We start from the raw sequence: 23452 nt of genomic DNA on the forward strand, positions 1-23452 counted from the left end.
AGTCACTGCTCCTAATGATAAGCAGTACCTTTAAGATGGTGTAGGAGTCCATTGAAAGTAGAGCATTCTCTTCCCCCCCCCCATCTCTCTTTACACAATGTACACACTCACAGACTTAAAAATAAATTGAATATTTTTACTGAATATATTTAGTGTGGTTTATTCAGTGAGTTAATTTACAAATGCATGTACTACAATGTATTTGCATATATATATATATATATATATATATATATATATATTTTTTTTTTTTTTTTTTTTTTTTTTTAATCTCCATCTTTGACAATATCATGCACTGGCAACAATTTGGCTTTTGAGCTAACAAAAAGAAACTTGAATTGATTTGCAAAAATAAATGTATGATCGCTATAATTTCTTTGTTCCTCAAAGATAGACAAAGGCTGAAAAAAAATGGAGGAATATGAAGAATCTTCTGTCAAATCCAAATTCAAATGACGACAGAAAAGGAGTCATTCGAACAAAAATATTTCAATTATGTTTTATCAAATTGGAAAAATTTGAAATAATATTTGTCCTTGAATTTGTTTCATGAATTCTTGTACATGTATTTCTAAAGTAAAAGAATAAAATAAAGGAACTGTCCATTTAATAATCTTTGTGGTATAACTTCATATGCCATATGAAGTTGGAATTGACAGAAAATACACTAATTTTCCTGTGTTTCCCACTTTGTTTTTGTTTGAGGCGAAACAAATATAAGAGGACAAAAACTATTTTTTTATTTAATTCTTATTTCTCATTGTGTCAAATTGGTTTGAAGTTATCATTGTTATCTTGGAGAGCATTTGCAAATGTATTACAACATGTCAATTTTGTAGTTTCTTTTTGTGCCCTTTGAGGACAAAAACAGATGTGATCACTCATGCGCATAAAGTTTCCCTTTATACAAATGACCTACCAGTTTGATAGCCAATAAGCCAATTCGTCGTAATTAGCTTATGTACAAATTGGTACAAATGACCTTTCCTTTTTCTCAGTTGGTTACACACTTCACTCGTTTTCAAAGTGGCATAAGCGTGCCCGATGTAATCATTTATGGAATTCGTTTTCAAGCAAAGAATGAATATGCGTTTAGACCAGATGACCAAAATGGTCCCTCAGCTGTCATTTTAGCGGGCATCTGTTTCATTGCTGTTGTTTTTGATGCAATATAATCTTTTTCTTTCGAGTTTGCCAAATACAGTGCCAGGCTTTCTGACTGGTTGATGTAATGTCTAGCGCCTTTTTGATAAGGATCATATGAATAATCATCACATCACAGATGCTTATCTTGATGAATAAGCAAACCAAAATGCCTACAGGTACAAATGACTTTTTTCTGCCCAAGCGCAAAGTGGAATTACCAATTGGTCTACTGAATTACCTTTAATATCGTATATAAATGATTGACTTTCATAAAAATCTTCCATGAAAAATATGAACTGGAAAAAGTATTCACTTTATTTTTTTTTTTAATCTAACTGATTGTATACAATACAGTATGTAAATGCAGGTAGACGGACGCCATATACGGTGTACATGCAGTACTGTAGGCCTATGGCATAATTATGAAATAGCTCCCTCTTGAAGTGTTAGCACTTAGACATTCAGAAAGGACATTTCCCCATACACGACATTCCAACTCCGATTTTCAGCTTGACTGTAAATACTAAAATTATAGGATCACACAACGAAGAAGGTTGTTTCGTAACAATCGAAGGTATGGAAAAAATATATAATTTGTACAGAGAATTCAAATGTTTCACGTACATGTATTTTCACGTAGCAGATGTAAATCGCAAGCATGATATGAGTAGGTACTCAACGGCGGTGGTGCATTGAATAATTATCATGCCCTTGAACTCGTACCGTGATTTGTATTAAAATAAAGAGCATATTTTTGGTCGGTATGATAATGCACCAAACTCAATCTAATTTCCCTTCGTTACAGCAATTCATCAGTAATCTTACGCGAAACAGAACAGGAATGTCCGCACTTATCAAAGATGTTAATCATGTACATTAAGCTCGATCTTCATCACAACTATCCTCTTTATTTGCGCACAATATTCGACTGTATACAGGTGTGTGTGTGTGTGTGTGTGTGTGCGTGTGTGTGTGTGCGTGTGTGTGTGTGATGGAATGTTTTCCTTCTATAACTTGGCAGCTATACAATCATGTACAAACCAATTTCCTTTAAAGTCTCCATTTGTAGATTACACTTCTCCAGTAACTTGATAAGGATGGATGTTATCCGTTTTTCAATATGATTCTATAAGCAGTGTTCCCATTTAGCCGAGTTATAGTGCCGAGCTTTGGCGAGTTGTGGCAAGTTGCCTCAAAGGGGCACTCGCGATAACTAGCGTAAAGCTCTTCATGTAACTCGGGATAACTCGCGACAAGTCGGCACGACTCGGCGTAACTCGTCGTGAATCAAAATTTTTGAACATGTTCGAAAATTTTCCCTAACTCGAAGCAACTCGTGCTGAACTCGTTTAAACTCGTAATATACTCGTACTACTCGTAACAAACTCTCAAGACTCGTACGAAGCTCGCGATAAACTCTTCGTAACTCGCCACCTTCAAGTATTACGCGAGTTCTGCTCGAGTGAGTGAAGAGTGCGATACGAGCACTATACACGTGTACGACTCTACTATACCGGTATGTGTTAAGGGGGGATTGCCCTCGAGCTAAGCGCGAGTTTAGATCGAGCTCTGCGACTTACAACGAGCTTTGTATTAGCTTATTCAGAGTGCATTGCACTGACCCATATGAATATGGAGTTATTCACATTTTCCCAGCGTTTTCAAGACAGAAGACATTCATTCAACCCTTAACGCACGTGCACGTGCAAGTGCACAAATAGGTCGTTGCCATTACATTTCTAGAACTACGTAAAAATTAAGACAAAAAGCAAGCCTCGGCTCAAGAAATCCAAGAAAAAACCGGAGAAGGAAATGGAGATCAATCAAGCAATGGTAGAAGTAGAGGTAGAAGAGCAGGAAGAGAGTAGAAACTGAAGAGATCATCCGTGATGAGCTACAGAGGCAGTCAGAAGACCAAGCCTCTAAACAAGACCCACAAGACCAGGTCCCAGTAGAAGAAAATGGGAGAAAAGACCCCAATGGAGGCCAAACCGAACAGCAGGGATTGCGCGAACTCATAACGGGCTCGTAACGGGCTCGTAACAAGCTTTTTATAACCCGATGAAAGCTCGGTTAAAGTCGTACACAGGTCATCACAACTCACATCAAGATCGGTGTTACTCGTATCACGCTCGGATCACTCGTACAGCTATCGTAGTAAATTCGATGTTGCCTCGTAGATCACTCATGCGCAGCTCATTTAAAATTGACAACTTTCACGCGAGTTCACGCGAGTTCAAGCGAGTTCAAGCTCGCGCAGCTCGGCACAACTCGAGACTCCAACTCGGCGAAGTGGGAACCTTGCTACACAACTGTACATCTGAATGGAAATGCACGTACACCTGTATTTTTGATAGGAATGTTTGTCAGTCAATGGAGTCTTATGAGCTGATGATGTCATCACTTTAAATCTACGTGTGTGGTTGTGACCAATAATTATCACTGATGAAATAATTCTGAATGTCAAATCTTTCCTCTTTCATTTTTACCCTACTGTACAGTTTGTTTTTATAAAATGGAGTGGCGGTAGCGTGGGGATTCGTGAGTGGCCCGACCTAATCAATCTTTATTCGCTGTCCACCAGGGTACATTCGAAAACCACGAATAGCGCCCATTAGCGAAATAATTACAAGATGTATGTGCATAGCAGTGGCTGATCCAGGAGGGGACGCACCGGGCACCCCCTTTAATTTTGTTAAAAAACAAAAAACAAAACAAAAACAAAAAATGCAGGGGGGGGGGGGGCGAGTAAGCCCCCCTTTAACAAAGGCGCCCCTCTTTTACGGAATTCCTGGATCCGCCCCTGCATAGAATGAAATGTACGCTCATCGGTAACGGTCGACTCCAGTCGCATGATGTTTTTTCGTGCGTGTGAACCTACGGAGATCAGCGACCAAGCTGCATCCACAATTCGTCACTAGGATTCTCGAATATAATATATCCCAGCTGAGCCAGATCTTCCCACCCCATGGTATCTCCACGCTACAGTGGACTCTCGTTTAAACGAAGTCCTCGGGACCGGCAGTTTTGTTTCGTTACATCGGAATTTCCTTATAACCGAACAACTAAATAATAAAAAAGACATAGAGTGGATAAGGCTATGGCCTAAATCTTTACCTCGTTGTAACCGCAGTTTCGTTATAACCGTGTTCTTTATAATGGGAGTGCACTGTACCAAGCCATTTTATTGAACATTTCCTTGCAGTAACAATACTCTGTGTTGATACAACTTCATCACACAGTTTTCATCGGAGACACTGACAACTTGAGTGTTGATATTATATCACACACTAGACATATTACAATCATGTACACCACATATACACACAGATGCAGAAACTGATTCAGGAAGCATTTTCACTATGAAGCGAAACAGTTTCCTTTCCAAACATTTTATTTACAAAAGCACCAGATTCTTTCATGCATATTATGATGACGACAGTGTAAAGAGTAGCGTCATGGTTATTTTTTTTTCCTTTTTGTGTGTGAAAATCCGAGTCATTTTGCGCAGCATGGAACTACATTGTAAAGAAAAACAGGAGGATGCGTTAGTTTCTATTGACCCCTCACTAATTAGTGTGGTGTTCTCTGTCATGCATACTGCTGAAGTGTTAATTTCTTCACTTTTTTCTTTTTTGTAAAGAGAAACGCCTGACGAAACCTCGATACAGTGGACTCCCGTTATAACGAAGTCATCGGGACCGGCAGTTTTCTTTCTTTAGGCCTATATCGAAATTAAGTTACAGCTGTATAACCGAACAAATAAACAATTAAAAGCAAAAACCAAAAAACAGAGACCCGATAAATTTGCGATCTGGATTTTTAATTCGTTGTAACCGGAATTACGTTATCACCGTGTTCGTTATAACGGGAGTGCACTGTATAGCGAGAGAAAATTGCCAGTCGATAGGACTTCGTTATATTGAGAGTCGCCTGTATGTTGTGTATAGGACTTGTTACATAATCACATTACCATCAATATATCAGAGCAGAGGTACATGTAGAAGACTCATTACAACAATCTCCTTGGAACGAAAAAGTTTGCTAGTTACATCGGATTTTGTTAAAGGAGATAAAAACAACTGCATGAATAAGTTATTTAACGACTTTGAGACAAAACAATACTACTTCGAAACGAGATTTCGTTGTCAGTATCAGTGTTCATTATTTCGAAAATCTAGAGTATTAAGCAAAATCTGGGACTAGGTCATACACTCGCCAACTATACTAATATGCATTTCATCGCAGTTTGAAATCTCCTATAAGCTAATCTTAACAAGGTCCAAAGAATCGCTTTTCTTTTGTGAGCATGAAGGAGGTGAGTAAGAAGCGTCAAATTTTCTCAGAATCCCGAAATATCCTAATATAGACAGTTTTAGGTATCTATCAGTGCTGAGAGTAATATTTGTGGTTTACAGTATCAGAATCGAGTATCAGAAATATTTTCACAATGGAAGCATTTCAGAAGAATACATTGATCGAGTTATGCTGTGGTAGATAGGGGAATATTATGCTGTTTCAGTGCATTGATCTGGGAACTGTACAATCTCGGCACCGCAGCTAAATCTCCTGCTTGTTTTGATATAGGCCTACTATGTGCAGTATATACAACATTGTACGTGACATATGCAGATAACTTTAAGAGCGTTTGCTTTTTCACATTCTCCTTGCCTTTTTTTTCCTTCTCGAAAGTGGTTGTGACTGTGCCCGACACCGAACAGCAAACGTCACCTCATAACAGATTAGTGACAACTGCTAACTGACAACTGACTGTCGACCTTTATGGCAAATGAGCACACTGTGATGTTCTGTCCTTCTATAACGAGCCAAATCTTTAACAACCACTGCAGCAGCCGATTTACATGGCGTAGACGTAGTAGTAGGTTCCTTGCCACGTAAAGCGATTGGCCTGCCAGTCCTCCCGGTACACGCTCGCTCCGCTCGCCGTCGCACGAGGCCCGAAGTAGACGGACTCGACTAGGATCTGGTCGGACTCTTCGTTGGGCTTTGGTACTCTCCCGTAGCCACACTTGTGTGACGTTCCCGGTGTGATACGACATGTTATCCGATTCCCTGTGCATTACGGATGAGAGGTGAGCAACGTAAGTCATCACTCTCTCCATGTTGGTCGCAACAAAAGCAACATTCAAAAGAAAAAGACAAACAACAATACTACAATAACATGTGCACACATGAAAAAAAATCCTACTACAAAGTGCTACACAAGCTTCAAAGCACTTCTGAAAAGAACGAGCATTATAGGTTTATAGCATTATAGATTTACAATCACGCCCAATCTTGTTTGAAAAGGCAAACAAAATGATGTGGTGCTTCAACAAGACCAGTGCTGTGAATTTTTTAATTATGTATACTTTTTTAAATAAAATTTCGTAAAATTAGCTGTCTTCTATATCAGCACACACCCATACATACGTCATTCAAGTTTCCTCAGAAAATATATATTTTGGAGTTCTAGCTTATATACAGTGCACTCCCGTTATAACGAAATGCTCGGGACCGCAGTTTTCTTTCGTTATAACGAAACCCCTCAGACACTGCTTGACATACGGAGTGAACACACAGTGATGTGATGTGTTCGCCCATGCAGAGACGCTATAAATGCTTGTTCCGCTACGTATTTTCGAAAGCAATTTGCATTTCGTTATAACGGAGCGCATTTCTTTTGTTTTTCTTCGTCAGTTGCGCTCGAAAAAGACTTCGTTATAACGACCATTTTGCTATAACCGTGTTCGTTATAAGCGAATTTGGTACCATAGACTTTAATGGTGATAATTTTGGGACCAGAAGTTTTAATTCGTTATAACGAAATTTCGTTATAACCGTGTTCGTTGTAACGGGAGTGCACTGTATAAACATTTACCGAAAAAGGGAAAAATAAAGACAAAGTTGAAGTACAAGGTAAATGTTTCAAAGTGAGTTGCCGAAATGAATATTAGTGCAATGTGCTCTCAATGATTATGATACAACATTTTATTTGATATTTATGACACGAGCATTTTATTTGCACCTGCTGTTAAGGTATAAATTTGCATGGATCCCACTGGCGGATTCAGGAATTTCTAAAGGGGGGGGGGGGGGGGGGAGGGTTACAAAATTAAAGGGGGCGCAGTCACCCCTCCATTTTTTTCTTTTTATTTCTTTTGGTTCAAAAAAAGAATAGGTGGCCCCCGCCCGGTGCCCCCGCCCGGTGCGCCCCCTCCCGGACCCGCCACTGAATCCCGCATCTATCTCATCTTTTCAGGCTTTTGAATATGTGTTAAATCTGGCAGCAAATCTCGGTTACCCGAAGGTTTAATCCTGGCATCGAGTTATTCGAAATCCAAACACAATAATCTATAGAGTGCCGTTCAATTTCTTCGCTGCACCCCGGGGAACTTTCGAAACCCACGAATAGCACCGGTCAGCGAATTATGTTCATCGAAGCGTATGCTCTTCGGTAACGGTCGACTCCAAAGAGTATTCGGCTGGTTCTTCCACAGAGATCAGTGATTAATTCGTAACGGGGATTCTCAAATATCTATTATCTGAGCCGGGCAGATTTTGCCACTTCATGGCATCCCCAGCGCACAAATCTTCTAACCCTGCATGGAGTGAAATAAACTGACAAGAATTACTATAAAAATAGACGATGTGCTTGTCACTTACAAAGGACATAACTATGTTTTGAAAATCTATAGTCCGACCTCTCCTATCCGGACATGTCCGGACCCGGCGCTCCTCCGGATAAAGTATTTGGCCAGATATGAGAAACTAAATGTTTAATGCACACAGCTGCCTACCCAATTCTATGACGTATTTTAACCTTTTGCAGGTAGCGTACACTGCGGTGATTTGGGGATAGTGGATGTCTGAGAGGATACTATCGTTTTATTGAAAATTTTATGTGAATGTATATTTATTATCTTGGAAATGATACGTAATTCATGTAAGTTTGTGTAGGAATTTTGTTTGAATGTGAAATCCCCCTTTCCCCTAGGCATAATCATTGGATTGCATCCGGATTTATAACAGAGAGAGATCCGGATTTAAAGGGCCGAGGCCGGATAGGAGAGGTCGGACTGTATTTAGAATAAATTACATGATCCCATCAGGGAGGTGGAAGAGTCTCTCTTCCACCTCCCTGATCCCATTATACAGCAAAAATATTTCGTACAGAAACACAAGGTGATCTGTGATCTCACACGGATCATCTTACTAATAAGAAGCTTGTTGCCTCGAAAAAGAGGGGAAAAGAGTGTCCATACCTCCGGCAATGAATTCCAGACGTGTGAAGTTCTCGCCATACCCTTCTATGAAATACGCTGCTCTGTGGAACCATGGGAGGATGCGAGCGTTGACTCGCGAAGGGTTGGTGCTGTCGTCAGCTTGCAAACTTCGGAAGTGAAACAAGCAGGGGCGTCACCAGCTTTTTTTCAAGGGGGGTGCGTTTTGACACTAAATGTTTACGAGATTTTTTTGGACAGACATTTGGAATATAGGAAGCTCTCAATCCCTAGACTTTTACTGTTTTTTGAGGGAAACCAAGCGGGGAAAGGGCAACGGCGCGCCGGTAGCTAGGATTTCATCGGGAGGGGGGGGGGGGGGGGGGGGGAGGGTGTGGAAGTGCCGGAGAGGGTTGCATCCCTTATAAATGAATTATGGAATGACGGTGTGAAACGACAAATTACTGGCAGCGATATCAGGGGAATGGCATAACGACTACATACGAGCGAGCGGAGCGAGCGAGCTTGGAAATTTTGACATTTGACAGTCCAAAAAACTCCCGTTTGTAGCCATATTTTTTTGCTTTGTAAATTAAGGGGGGCGCACCGAGCGCAACTGCTGGCAATTACTGGCAGCAATATCAGGTGAATGGCATGATAATTAAATGCGAGCGAGCAAAGAGAGCGAGCTTGGAAATTTTGACATTTTACAGTCCCAAAACTGCCATTTGGAGCCATATTTTTTCGCTTTGGAAATAAAGGAGGGGTGGGGCGTAACGGGCGCAACTGCCGGTAATTACTGGCAGCAACATCAGAATGGCATAACGACTACATACGAGCGAGCGAGCGAGCGAGCTTGAAAAATTTGACATTTTACAGTCCAAAAACTGCCGTTTGTAGCCATAATTTTTTGCTTTGTAAATTAAGGGGGGTCGCACCGAGCGCAACTGCTGGCAATTACTGGCAGCAATATTAGGTGAATGGCATAATGATTAAATGCGAGCGAGCAAAGAGAGCGAGCTTGGAAATTTTGACATTTTACAGTCCCAAAACTGCCATTTGGAGGCATATTTTTTCGCTTTGGAAATAAAGGAGGGGTGGGGGTGCAACGGGCGCAACTGCCGGTAATTACTGGCAGCAACATCAGGAGAACTGCATAACAACTAAATACGAGCGAGCGAGCGAGCGAGCGAGCTAAAAAATTTTCACATTTTACAGTCCCAAAACTGCCGTTTGTAGCCGTATTTTTTTGCTTTGGAAATCAAGGGGCGCACCAGGCGCAACTGCTGGCAATTACTGGCAGCAACATCTGGTGAGTGGCATAACAATTAAATGCGAGCGAGCGAAGAGAGCGAGCTTGAAAATTTTGACATTTTACAGTCCCAAAACTGCCATTTGGAGCCATATTTTTTCGCTTTGGAAATAAAAGAGGGGTGGGGGTGCAACGGGCGCAACTGCCGGTAATTACTGGCAGCAACATCAGGAGAACTGCATAACAACTAAATACGAGCGAGCGAGCGAGCGAGCGAGCTAAAAAATTTTCACATTTTACAGTCCCAAAACTGCCGTTTGTAGCCGTATTTTTTTGCTTTGGAAATCAAGGGGCGCACCAGGCGCAACTGCTGGCAATTACTGGCAGCAACATCTGGTGAGTGGCATAACAATTAAATGCGAGCGAGCGAAGAGAGCGAGCTTGAAAATTTTGACATTTTACAGTCCCAAAACTGCCATTTGGAGGCATATTTTTTCGCATTGGAAATAAAGGAGGTGGGGGGGGGGGGGGGTTCACCGGGCGCAACTGCCGGCAATTACTGGCAGCAACATCAGGAGAATTGGGTAACAATTAAATGCGAGCGAGCGAGCTTGAAAATTTGACATTTTACAATAAAAAACAAACTGCCGTTTGTAGGTATATTTCTATATTTAAGGGGGCCCATCGGGCGCAACTGCTGGCAAATACTGGCAGTAATATCAGGAGAGCATAATGATTACATTCGAGCGAGCAGAACGAACGAGCTTGAAAATTTTACATTTTACAGTCCAAAAACCGCCGTTCTTTTCTTAGCCATATTTTTTCGCTTTGGAAATTAAGGGGGAAGGGCCCCGGGCGGAACTGCTGGCAATTACTGGCAGCAACATCAGGTGAATTGCATAACGATTAAATGCGAGCGAGCGAAGAGAGCGAGCTTGAAAATTTTACATTTTACAGTCCAAAAACTGCCGTTCTTAGCCATATTTTTTCGCTTTGGAAATTAAGGGGGCGCACCGGGCGCAACTGCAGGCAATTACTGGTATCTAGCAACATCAGAAGAATGGCATAACGATTAAATGCGAGCGAACGGAGCGAGGGAGCTTGAAAATTTTGACATTTTTACAGTCCCCAAATTGCCGTTTGTAGCTATAATTATTCGCTTTGGAAATTAAGGGGGGGGGGCGCACCAGGCGCAACTGCCGGCAATTACTGGCAGCAACTTCAGGAGAATGGCATTACGACTAAATGCGAGCGAGAGGAGCGAGCGAGCTTGAAAATGTTGACATTTTACTGTCCAAAAACTGCCGTTTGAAGCTATATTATTTTTTTTTTCGCTTTGGAAATTAAAGGGGGGGGGGGGGGGCGGACGCCCGGTGCGCCCGGCGCGCCCGCGGTGCGCCCCTCCCCCTGGATCCGCCACTGGTAGTCAAGGGTGTGGGTTTATGTTCATGACTGGGGGAGGTATGACCAGCGAGGTGGCGTCGAAGTGACCAAGCGGGGAAAGGATGTCCAAAATCTGCACTTTAGAGCATCCCCTAAACTAATTGTGCGTGTTTGTTTGTGTGTGTGTATTATATGTACATGGAAAAGTTAGGAATTAGCCCAGGTCAAGTCTTTTTATTGGCAATGCAAGACATTTTTACATAGACTAATATGTAAAGCAACACTGCAAAAGCAATGATCTAGCTTTGATACAACGAAGCGTAAGGTACAAAGGTGCTGTACATTCTACATCACATTGCGAACCATTGTAGCGACTCTTCGTTCGGATGTACTGAGTACACTGCGCACATCCTGCTTATATGCAGAATGCCAACCAGGAATCACGCTGAATCACAATCTTTTGTCGGGTCCGGGCTTTTTGAACAATGTTTCACACTATATACCTATCTAATTATGGTTAAAAGAAATCATAGAAAAATATCTTATTTCTTGATCACCATTTCATTCAAAAGCAGTTTACTAACACTTGAATTACTATTTCGGTAAGTCTTTTTTTTTTTTACCAGCGGATTATGAGGGGGCGCACCCCCCCCCCCCCGTAGTTACGCCACTGCTTTTGGGTGAAATAATTGGACAGATTTCTTGAATTCTAACAAAAAAGCAAGACAATCTTTTCATCGCGGGAATTATGATCATGTGGGGTGGGGCAAATGGTGCGCTTGCCTTCCAATATTTTTATGGGGGCAACATTTTTGTTTTATTTCAAAAGCAAGAAAATTTCTCATTTCGGGAATTATTAATTATGGGGGGGGGGGGCAAAATTAAAATATGCTTGCCCCTCCAAAATTTTATGGGGGTAACTTTTTGTTTTTCGGTCCAAAAAAAAAGATAAGAAAATCTTCTCGTCTCTGGAATTATGGAGGGGGGGGGGTATAAGTGCTCGGTATCGTAGGGATGTACAGTACGGTCGATAAATAGTAAACACTGTAGAATACTAATAGATATGTATAAAATCAGTGCTGCCAGAAACAGGGGTGCGAATTGATTTTTTTTTTTTTTGTGTGTGTGTGTGTGTGTGTTTCCCTGGTGCAAAATATGAAAAAAAAAATAGAAAAGAGTAATTATTTAGCGTCCGGCATTGAGGTCGCTCGCAGACTGATTTTTTTTTTTTTTTTTTTTTAAGGATCTGAAGGGGGGTGCGTTCGCACCCAACGCACCCCCCCTGGTGACGCCCATGAACAAGTTACAGTGTTTGGTATGATATCACCATATCATTACGGAAGCTTACAATATGTACTTTCACTATTTACACTGCAAAAACATAGGTGTTAGATTTAACACCATGGGTGTTAAATCTAACACCGATCAAGTGTCAAAGAGGACCACACCCACAGGTGTATAAAGCATGTTGTGAATGTGTTGCAATTCTTGATCGTCCTGTTGACGTTCAAAATCAACAAGAAGAATAGTAATAAAGAAACTATGAAAAAGAAAACAATTTTATATTTTGAAATGACACCCGGAGGTGTTAATATAAAATGAGCACCGAAAATAGTGCACCAGCTCGGTGTTTCATATTTAACACCGGACTTTTTGCAGTGTACTCTACCCTTGGAACTATTTCCCATCAGCGATCAGCGTATCATGCCATACTATACTGCACAATCATCCTAATGCATGTGGTACAATCATGAAACAACACACACTAAAATTCACTTTATCTGTGATCATTAATCCATTTGCTAATGAAAATGCATCCCGAGGTTTTAGAATCTTCCGAGTAAAATTGAACAACACGACAGTGCTATAACAACACTACACTGTACAGTGATTCTCACAGTGAGCAAGATTGTATTGAGTAGAATGAAATTAAACAAAATCAAACACGCATATACCCAAAGACAGTTTAAATCCAATATATTATAGTTCATAGGAGCTAAAACAACGGAGAAGAGGCATACCGTACACATGCTAATGAGTGTGCCTTCGTTATTGGATAATTTATGTTATGTTATGTTAATGTTGACGTTTGGATATAGTTGCGCGCATTACGTTATCAAAATTCTACATAATACATAGACTATACAAAGATAACAAACTCAGAATTGAGAAGAGCGCTGTTGCATGGACGCATCTGCAATATTTAGAACGGCAGAATAAACGTAATTTGAACGGTTAGTGTGTCGTGGATTGAGTGAATGCAGCAGTTTGAACTTGAACTTGAACTTGAATTATATGTACAACACATCAGTGAAAGTTTGAGGAAAATCAGACAATTCGTTCAAAAGTTATGAATTTTTGAAGTTTCTGCTCAGTCACTGTTGAATAAGAAGACTACACCTTGTGATGTCATATGTGTAGAACGCTATGAAGAAATTATAAACAAAATTCAACATCTTTTTACGTTTCTCTCATAATAAAAAAAAAACACTTGACTTGCCTCTTTCAGAAGGCGGGGGGAATAAATACCCTCAATATAAATACGTCAGTGACAAGTCAAGGAAATGTGCATTTAAAAAAAAAATTGTGAAATTATCTTTATATTTTCATTATATCGTTCTGCGCGTGTGTCATCATACACTGTAGTAGTCTTCTCATCCAGCATGCAGTGACTGGGCAGAAACTTCAAAAATTCATAACTTTGATGACCAATTTCCCCCAAACTTTCACTGATGTGTTTACGAATATTGTTGCATTCACTCAATTTACATGTATATGAAGGTGCAGGACTTGTCCTTCCACTACTTAGTACCTTCGTAAACTCGGGGCAACTATAATTAATCGAGCACACGCGCGCGCCCGCAAAACAACAACATTAACAACAACAGCAACAACAACAACAACAACAACAACAACAAGCACACAGGTATTCTTACCTGAATCTGACATCGGTGTGTACTTGGAATGTATTGTAACTCATGTCGATCATCTCCTTGATATCCCGTGGGTCGATGATTTCCAGGTTGACCTCGATCATGTCTTCGTCCACAAAGTTCCACTGGCTCTGCATTCCCCCTTTACCGTACCGCGCCCAACCACCACCAAATAGCTCCATCTCACAGTAGACCTATTATGTCCCCCCCCCCCCAAAAAAAAACAAACAAACAAACAAACAAACAAACAAACAAAAAAAAAACCAGAACAGTCGCATTTTCGCATTGATAACACCCAATGTATTAAACCGTCTAAATATACACCAGGATCTTAAACTATAACATCTTAGCTATATTTTGCAGAAAACCCCATTTAATTTGATTAAGCGGTCGCAGAGAAATGTAGATTGTTGTAAAGCATGTCATGAGTCTGATTCTTCCCAACTTATGTACTTGGATGCTCTTGGAATTGCATAATGTGTGAACATAATGGACAGAACTTGGAGGGAAGGGATTCCTGACATGCTCCACAAAACTCCTCATTTCTTCTTGACCACTGAAGCAAATCGGATGGGATTTTCAGTAAGATGTGGGTAATAATTTATAGTTTCACACCCTGAAATTGCATTTGGATTGATTCACTATTTCTAAAGTTAAAATTTGCGGAGGTCCCGTTGTAATTTTTTTTTGTTTTGACATACGGTATATTACACATTAAATCTATATTCATATACTGTAGTCATTTTAATTGCGGAGAACATTGTGGTATGAGACAAATACGATTATAGAGCACTATCTACACCACGAAATTATTTATGACATGGCCTATCTCACAATGCGCAATATGAATAATTTATATACATACTTTATAATATATAGTAACATATACAGAGAGAGATAGAAACAAAGGTTAGTTAAAGGAATGGTACAGTTCCGTTTAAGATGGAGCTTCAGATTTCCGGGGTTTTTATGATTCTTTTTTAGATAATGAGAAACCTCTTATGAAATCTGAAAAACATATGATTCAAGAAAAATTCAAAGTTTATTGGACGAAAATTAGTTTTGAAATGACTGAGATATCCAAAACAAAGCGATCCTAATAAAAGGTGGGACCCACCTTTTATGAGGTTCACTTTGTTTTACTTTCTTTTGGAATTTCTCAGCTATCTCAAAACTAATTTTCATCAAGTAAACTTTGAATTCCCCTAGAATTGTATGCTCTTTAGCATTTCATAAATTGGTTTCTCAGTGACTCATGAAAAGTTAAAAGCTGAATCCTCACCTCAGCCAAGACTAAACCATCCCTCTAAAGATAGAAATAGACAGAGATAATCATAGAGACAATCATATCAGGTTATTATTTTTCTTTTAACTGACCTTGGTGAAGTAACCGTTATTTATGAAATACGTTCCCGACGGTCTGTTGCAAGCTAGCTTCAGATGGCGACACGAAGATGCCGGAGCAGCTGGGGTGCCCAGCTGATCACAGAGACCGGAAGTTGGCTGAGCAGGAGGGGACAGAGTCAGGGCAGGGAAACCTGCACAATGAAGAATTTCATCGCATGCGCCATTAGAATAATAATAATAATAATAATAATAATAATAATAATAATAATAATAATAATGTAAGACTCATTCCATTATCAAAAAGAGAAAAATAAAATCTTTCAAGTTCAATTTAGATTTCAATTTTTCTTTCATATTTCTCGATGAAAAAATACATCAAATATATAACAAAATAAATAATATATGATATCCACCTATAAAGAGGCATAATACAGTGTATTACAAAATGAAAATAATACATAATATCCATCTAGGAGGCATTATAGAATATTGCAAACATATAGAACATAGTGGCTGATCTCCGAAAGTTTGAATCTGAGAATGAATGCTAAAGACATATGATGGAACCTGTACTTAGAAGCAAGCTTGTTAAGCGTAGGTCCCAGTGATATACCTCACTTGTTACATAACAAAATAGTTTATTACAGGTTACGCACTCGCTAATTCTAATTTTCTCCTCTAATAAGGTACGATATATTTCTTACTTTGGTATATTGTTATTTTTGTATCTGAACGAATTTGTCATACCGGAAATGATAATAAAAAAGATATGATTTGATTTGAATAATGAATAGTTCAAATGACTCTAACTTTAAGTGACAACGACAAACAACAAAAGTGCGATTTTCGAGAAGAGCATGGGTTTCCTTTCTTAAAGGGATCGTATAGTTTTGGTTGAGACCTAATTTCAGGTTTCTAACATTTTTTTTTGAGAGAGAGATAAAGAGAAACCTCTTATGAAATGTGAAAAAGCATGTACTGTAATTCAAAGAGGAATTCAATGTTTTATTTGATGAAAATTGGTTTTGAAATGGCTGAGATATTCAAAACAGAGCGATCCTATAATAAACGGCGGGACCCAACTTTTATTACGCCGGATCGCTTTGTTTTATACTTTGTTTTGGATAACTCAGCCATTGCAAAACCAATCTTCATCAAATGAACTTTCAATTCCTCCTAAAATGGTATGCTTTGTAACATTCCATAATATGTGACTTCTAAGTATCTCGCAAAAAGTTAAAGCTCAAGTCTCATCTCCACTAATACATCTTATACAATCACTTTAAAAGCCCAATCTTCATCTCCACCAATACGATGCCAGCCCTTTAAACTATATGATAACTATAAAAACATCGGTGTTAGATTTAACACCATGGGTGTTAAATCTAACACCGATCAAGTGTCAATAGAGGACCACATCCACAAGACTAGTGTAGAAAATGTATCGTGATGGTGTTGAAAAGTGTTCACTTGGCATTTTGTGGTGTTGATTGGACACTGTTCATAGCTGGTAAGATTTTTGACACTGCGCTGGTGTTAATTCAATAATGACACCGCATGGCGTTGATTTGATATTGCTGGTGTTAATGTCAATGATATATCACCCGTCCAACTTCAGTAGGAGACCACACCAACTGGTGTTACTGTGGTGTAAATGTGTTTACACATGTTTGTTTTTTTCAAATATCAAGTACTTTATCGGAAAATTCTTGATCGTTTTGTTGAAATTCAAAATCAACAAGAAGTGCAGTAACTAAGAAACTATTCAAAAAACAATTTTATATTTTGAAATGACTACCGGAGGTGTTAATCTAACACCATAGATTAGCACCGAAAATTTAACACCAGCTTGGTGTTTTATATCAAACACCGGACTTCTTGCAGTGTACCTTTAATAAGATTCTGTATTCCAAGGTGCCCGGCTTCTTCACACGCCTCGCCTTCATCTGCCAGCGCCACGCTCATGGCTGCTAGGGCAAGTTTCTTCAGCTTGTTGTTCGATCTTTCCATCTCGGCCACGCGGGATTCCAAGCCGACGACCTTGGCGTGCACATCGTCCAAGTTTACGCCCCCGTCGGCTGCTGCGGTTGAGGGAAGTTTAATGAAAGGAACACCTGTTGCATGTGGTTGACCTCGCACTCTCCTAGGCGCTCGAAATGAACTGTAACGACTTGAAATTGTAACAGCACTGACTGGAAAATAGTGATCTATCACTTGGTCTACTCCCACTTTGTCTAACAGCCAGAGTCTCACCTATGGTCTAATCCTGTTTCGTCTACAACCAGTAGTGTTCGTCCAGTCCAAAACTGCCACTTATAACCAGTTGGTCTACTTCCAGATGGGCTATTCTCACTTCGTCCAATTCCCATAATTTTAGACCAAATGATTGGAAAAAGTCCAAGGAGACAAAACTACAGTTAGACCATCTGGCCATTAGACGAAACGATAAGTAACCGAACTGGGTATTAGACCAAGTGAGAAGTAGACCAAACGGGCATTAGACGAAATTAATAGTAGACCAAGTGAATTTAGCCGTAGTTTTTTAGACGAACTAGGAAGTAGACCATCTGATAGTAGACCAAGTGGTGATAAATCATTTCTCCTTCTTGTTAATACAGAGTATAATATCCCCACACTCGATTGCTTTCATTCCAGCATCACATGCATTCCACGTAGCTCTTTATCATGTTTTATCAAGTTGCAATATTTCCTTGCTAGGCGTGAAAAGCCTCGGAGAAAGGAGATGTAAAAATCCTTACAAAAAGAAATAAGTATGATGCATTTTTAGCATGTGTGAAAATGAAATATGTTTGAATGCAAGCATCGTTAAGTGTAACATCAGTCCTAACTTTTTTAATACTATCTTGTCTTTTTTGTGTGAAAGTCACTTTGGATTTGATTTTCCCTTTTTGGTGCAAATAAAAATCCTATCATAAGTAAAGATATATGTAGGGTCCTACTGCTGTTACTTCTTCATAAAATAAAAGGCATGCTGCCAAACTTACGATTCGACAAAATTTCTTTTAAGAAATAAAAATGACAAGTTTCATCAAATCTGACGAAAGTGTAAAAGTCGTGATTTTGTTTTTTAGTTTAACATGTTCATTGTTCCAATCACAAAAACATACAAGTCATAAAATAAACCATGATAATGCAATCGTTTCTTACCTCCCCACTTACCGTAAATATAAGTAAAATCTTTCTTAAAGTCCATATTCGATATTTATAGTTATAACTTTCTCTCTTTCATGAAGTCATCATCATACCGTCGTAAATTTCTTCAAATGTAGAACAACTTGGGGTAGGACCCGGTTTTCCTTCGGAAGTTTATATGTTTGTAGCTGTCTAATTTTCCTCAAAATTTCACTGTTTTGTGTGTTTGATGTCAATATGAATCAATGTATAGGACTAAATATATTGGGTCTCCAAAGCCGATTACAGAGCATCAGATTTTCATTTTACTGTTTTGTGTGCTTATAATATCATCAGTAATATTTAGTTACAATATGCTGATCATCCAAAGTCGATTCCAGCACGTCAGATTTTCACTTTAGATGTGTAATACATACAGTCAGCATTAGCACAATTACAGCTTTATTGAGAAAAGTAAACATAACAACTAATCCCGCGTGAATCAACCATTAAAGGCTGACTAAAAGAAAAATCGGTAAACTTAATAGAGCGACTCAAGAAATTTATATGTGAGGAGAGATTATACACACACCATGTGCCTATGCAGAGCGATGCAACAAGTTTTTTCGCCATTCCGTTCTTTCAGCAATTTCAACCGCAAGACTGATAAGATGGTTTCATGACACATTAATATAAATATAATATATATATATATATATATATATATATATATATATATATATGGGCCGTGACGCGAGAAAAGGGCCCTTAGAGCCGCTGCGCGCAAACGCCACATTTAGCAATACGCGCAAAAAGGGATCAACTAGCTAACTGTGCGCACATGCATAGACGCATCAAAAAGTGACAGGATTTGGACAAAACATCCCTTTTTTAATGTCGTAATTGGGGTATCTGGGAGTGGAATTTTCAAAAAAGGCCTGCATATCTACATACGTCTGAGTTCCTTCTACAATGTGGAGGTGAAAAATCATTTTCAGCATTGAATGCTCTAAGGGCCCTTTTCTCGCGTCACGGCCCATATATATATATATATATATATATATATATATATATATATATTGTATATGAAATTGTTTATCATTTATTTATTTTTTGCTGATCCTTAACTATGAAGAATGCACTTCTACAGAAGAACACCTGCAATAGCATTCCCAACACGCATTAGTCCAACGATTACATGTAATTATATACAGCCAACAATCACTGACAGTGGCGAATCCAGAGGGGGCAGCGGGCGCGAGCCCCCTCATTATTTTTCTTTTCTATTCAATTCAATTCAAACTTTATTTTATGTTTCGGATGAAAAGAACATAAACATTCCACTTTCTTAACAGTTGCATAATCAAAACAAAGTAAATTGAGAAAAATATACTGGAATTGTGGAACCTTGGAGTAACAAATACGTCGTCATGGAAATTGACTGACTGAAGTGATAAGGACAAAACAATACGCAAAACATCGAAAAATGGAGGGACCCACTAAAAAGACAAATTGCTTGTAGAATGTGGGCGCCTCAGGTACAGAACGTCAAATAGAAAAAAAAAATGAACTGATGTAAAAAGGGGGAAAAAGGCTGGGAAAAAAGTCATTAAAAAAGTCCGGAAACCCACGAAGAAGACAGAGTTACAAACAGACAACCATACACAAGCAAATAAACATTAAACGAGACTGGGACGAAGAAACTAATAAAGGGAGACTAAGAGACAATTAAGACAGAATGAGACAAGACTAAATATAACAGGAAGACAATACAACGGACAGAAAGGCATAGCAGATTCTGTCAAAACAAAAGAAATAAAAACAAAAAAAAAAATGTCGAGGGGGTGCGCCCCCTTTATTTTTGTAATGGCGCATCCACTTCACAAAATTCTTGGATCCGAATCTTAAAGGGACTGTACAGTACTGGTTGAGGTGGGGATTCATGTTTTGAACATTGCTAAGTGAGATATTCATATAATGAGAAACCTCCAATAAAATATGAAAGAGCATGTAATTTAAAGAAGGATTCGACGTTTATTTGATGAAAATTGGTTTTCAAATGGCTGAGAAATCCAAAAAAGTGATAATAATAAAAGGCGGCAGGCCACGCCTTTTATTAGGATCTTTTTGTTTCACCTTGTTTGTGTATATCTCAGCCATTTCAAAACCAATTTTCATCTTTTCAACCTTTGATACCCCTTACAAGTGCATGTTCTTTGACATCTCATGGAGTGGTTTCTTATCTCGCAAAACGTTAAAAACTAAATCCTCACCTCAACCAGAACTGTACACACCCTTTAAAAGGAACTCAAACTGGTAGGTGCTCTATTCCACTCCCCCAATTATTTGAAACAGCATTCCTCCTATATGCTACACAGCACATCCGACGTGGAATAATCTCAGAGCCTCACAAAATGGAAGATTTTTAAGGTGAGATGAATGCTCTCCTAACAGAATGGGCTGATATACGGATCCACGATAAGATTCTCACCTTCACCGGGGGCTTGGTCACAGTCACACTGCAATGTTGCCTTGGCCGCCGGGTACGGGTCGGGTGTGGTATCCTGGTGGTGCTCCTCGTAGGAACTGGGTTGGAAGAAACTCGCCAGGTACTCATCCGTCGGTGAAGGATCCAGCACTCCTTTCCCAGCAGCATCGTTCACCAGACACAACAAGCTGGCAGCTAGCACGGCGAGCAAGGACACATACGATTTATGATCCCATTGAAACTTTTGCACTGAAAAAGTCCGTACAGCTATACGATCTTTACCTGCCATTTTCCCCCTTCGGTTTTCCTTCGACTTACTTGAAAGATACAAATGGATATGGAATTACAGGTCTTCCTCGCTGGTTCAAGTTTGTTACGCTTGTCCCTCCGTATAGTACTTATAAACCGCTGTCAGCAACAGCTAAAATCCAAAAAGATGGGAAGATACAAGCTCCTCGCAACAACAAAGGGAAACCTTATTATGAACGTCTGTGCCCATGGAGAACTGACTCGATCCCAATAAAGTCCCAGACGATAGTGACTCAGAGGATTGAAATGCCATCATCACTTCTTTCCCAGAAGTTTGGCGGGTTACGGGGGGGGGGGGGGGGGGGGGGGAGTGCAGCATTCAAAACTGCGTTTCGTGTGTCTGAACGAGATTGTCCCCTGTAATCCCTGTCATGTTTCAATTTTATTTGGAGGGGGGTCGGTCGGGGTGAATTGATAGTCAGGTGTAAACGCTGATTCATTCATTTTTCCCTGATTCCCTCGCACCCTTTCACACAGCTATGACTGACCAGGGATCCGGTCTTCCACCTTCCTGGGCTGACAGATACGAGCACTCGGAAATTGGCGAAATATGTTTCCCCCTCCCCCCCGCCCCCCCCCCCCCCAAAAAAAAAAAGATGTGGACAATGACTTTCATACCCTGAAATTGTATTTGAATTGATTCACTATTTTCAAAGTTATCATTGCAGAGGGTTCCGTTGTAATTTTTGGGGGGACATACTGTAGGTGTGTTGCCTGACCGCCATTGTCGATACACGACTCATCACGGTTACCATGGAGATGAATAAATGGAAGAATTCTCGGCACCTAACGCTAAGAGATGATATTATGAGGAGTCTTCTCATGTCACACACAGACTACGTTCTTCAGCATTTTCGAGCAGTAAGATAACCCGCCAGCTTGAATGTATATAGAATCGAGATCAAATCTTGGATCATTGAGAGAGAAAAGTAGCCTAACGAGTTCCTATTCTTTCTGAACACTATTGGGATAAGAAACGTAAATTTGCATCGATTGTGCGCTGAATGTTGAAGGGGTGGGGGGGGGGGGAGCGAAAGAGAGAAAGAGGTGATTTGGAAATCATGTCAGTGGAGGATAGAAAAAAAAATCTTGCGAATTGATGGCCATGTGGTGACTCATTCCAATGTGATTACACTGCGCCATCCAAACTCATTTTCACCCACCTGTTCAAAAGTCATGACTTTTGACATCTCTCTTTATCTGCTAACTTGGCAGTAGTAGTTATGTGCACACATAATTATTATGGTACATGGAGGGACCACGGAGGTTGGCACCTTCTTTTAGGGACGCTCGAGATTCTCCACTCGGCGCAGATATAAGATTTTATCACCACAATGTCTATTCCTGGTGGTAGTGTCACTGCCCGGAAAGCAGTAGATGACATATTTGTTAACTCACAGACTCAACAGTTGCGATCTTACAAATTTAATTTGTAGAGGGAGACAAATTGAAGAAAATTCACACCTCAACTTCTTAATTTTCTCTTGCTTACTTTGAATATTATTGCGGGGAATTGGGATGGGGTTGAAAGAGGAGAAGTGGAGGGCTAAGGAGGGAAAAAGGGGGAAAAACAAAGAAAAAGAAGATTAGAAAGAAGTTGAATTTGAACATGTTAAAGGAAAAGTAGTGACATATGCACAGGTAATAATAATCATTTGTGATATTGAAAATAGCTGTGTTGTAAAAGAATAGAATATACATTGAAACTGATATTGTTATGTTTGTTCTTAATCCATAATACTAGTGTAATCTATAGTATAAAATTTATTGCTTTAATGAAAGTTTTTTATTTTGTTATATTTGTATAAAATAAGTAGAAACAGCAGCTCCAATTTCATTTTGTAGTAAAGGTCTTTTGTGATGTAATATTGAAGATGGATATTTATTAAAATATTTGACTCTGGGGAAATGTGCTATACTGTGCACGTATCAAAATATTTAAACTGGTTTAATGTAAAATTGTTTGCAGTTTTGCCTGGGACCGATACCAGGGATGTTCTTCAATCAATATGCCTACCTTTGCGATTCAATTTAATTCAATAGTCATATAGAGCCAGATTCATCAACCCAAAAACTCGCGAAGGCATTACTGACTACGCACATTATGTAACAGGAAATGAAATGAAAACAAGGTAGGTTTTATGCGGCCCTTGACTGTGTGTGTGTGTATATATATATATATCATATATATATATAATGTCACAACAGAGAAATGCATTGAATGCCAATCTTGGTTTTA

The 23452-nt window shown here is 39.5% G+C and overlaps 1 protein-coding gene across 1 annotated transcript; it reads right to left on the bottom strand.

Annotated features, from left to right (window-relative positions):
• Positions 1-5818: 5818 nt before the first annotated feature.
• Positions 5819-21938, bottom strand: LOC139733574 (echinolectin 1-like). Its single transcript, XM_071644384.1, has 7 exons — positions 21914-21938; positions 20908-21099; positions 17174-17365; positions 15315-15475; positions 13941-14131; positions 8412-8539; positions 5819-6219 (listed from the first exon to the last, which is right to left on the bottom strand). The coding sequence occupies exons 1-7, from the start codon at positions 21936-21938 to the stop codon at positions 6005-6007; spliced, it is 1104 nt and encodes a 367-aa protein (XP_071500485.1). The 3' UTR covers positions 5819-6004.
• Between the last annotated feature and the right edge of the window lie 1514 nt (positions 21939-23452).

The sequence above is a fragment of the Diadema antillarum genome, unplaced genomic scaffold (assembly GCF_040938485.1).
Source record: "Diadema antillarum isolate AM-2024a unplaced genomic scaffold, OU_Dant_1.0 seq00000483_RagTag, whole genome shotgun sequence".
Taxonomy (NCBI): domain Eukaryota; kingdom Metazoa; phylum Echinodermata; class Echinoidea; order Diadematoida; family Diadematidae; genus Diadema; species Diadema antillarum.

Bases quoted from the DNA above. Each gene is read 5' to 3' on its own strand.
- LOC139733574 (XM_071644384.1), bottom strand. From the start codon at position 21,938: ATGGCGGTCAGGCAACACACCTACA. The intron at 14,132-15,314 runs GTCAGTTAAAAG...GGGACATAATAG, and splicing joins ATAACGGTTACTTCACCAAG to GTCTACTGTGAGATGGAGCT. The intron at 8,540-13,940 runs GTAAGAATACCT...TCACTTCCGAAG, and splicing joins CACACCGATGTCAGATTCAG to TTTGCAAGCTGACGACAGCA.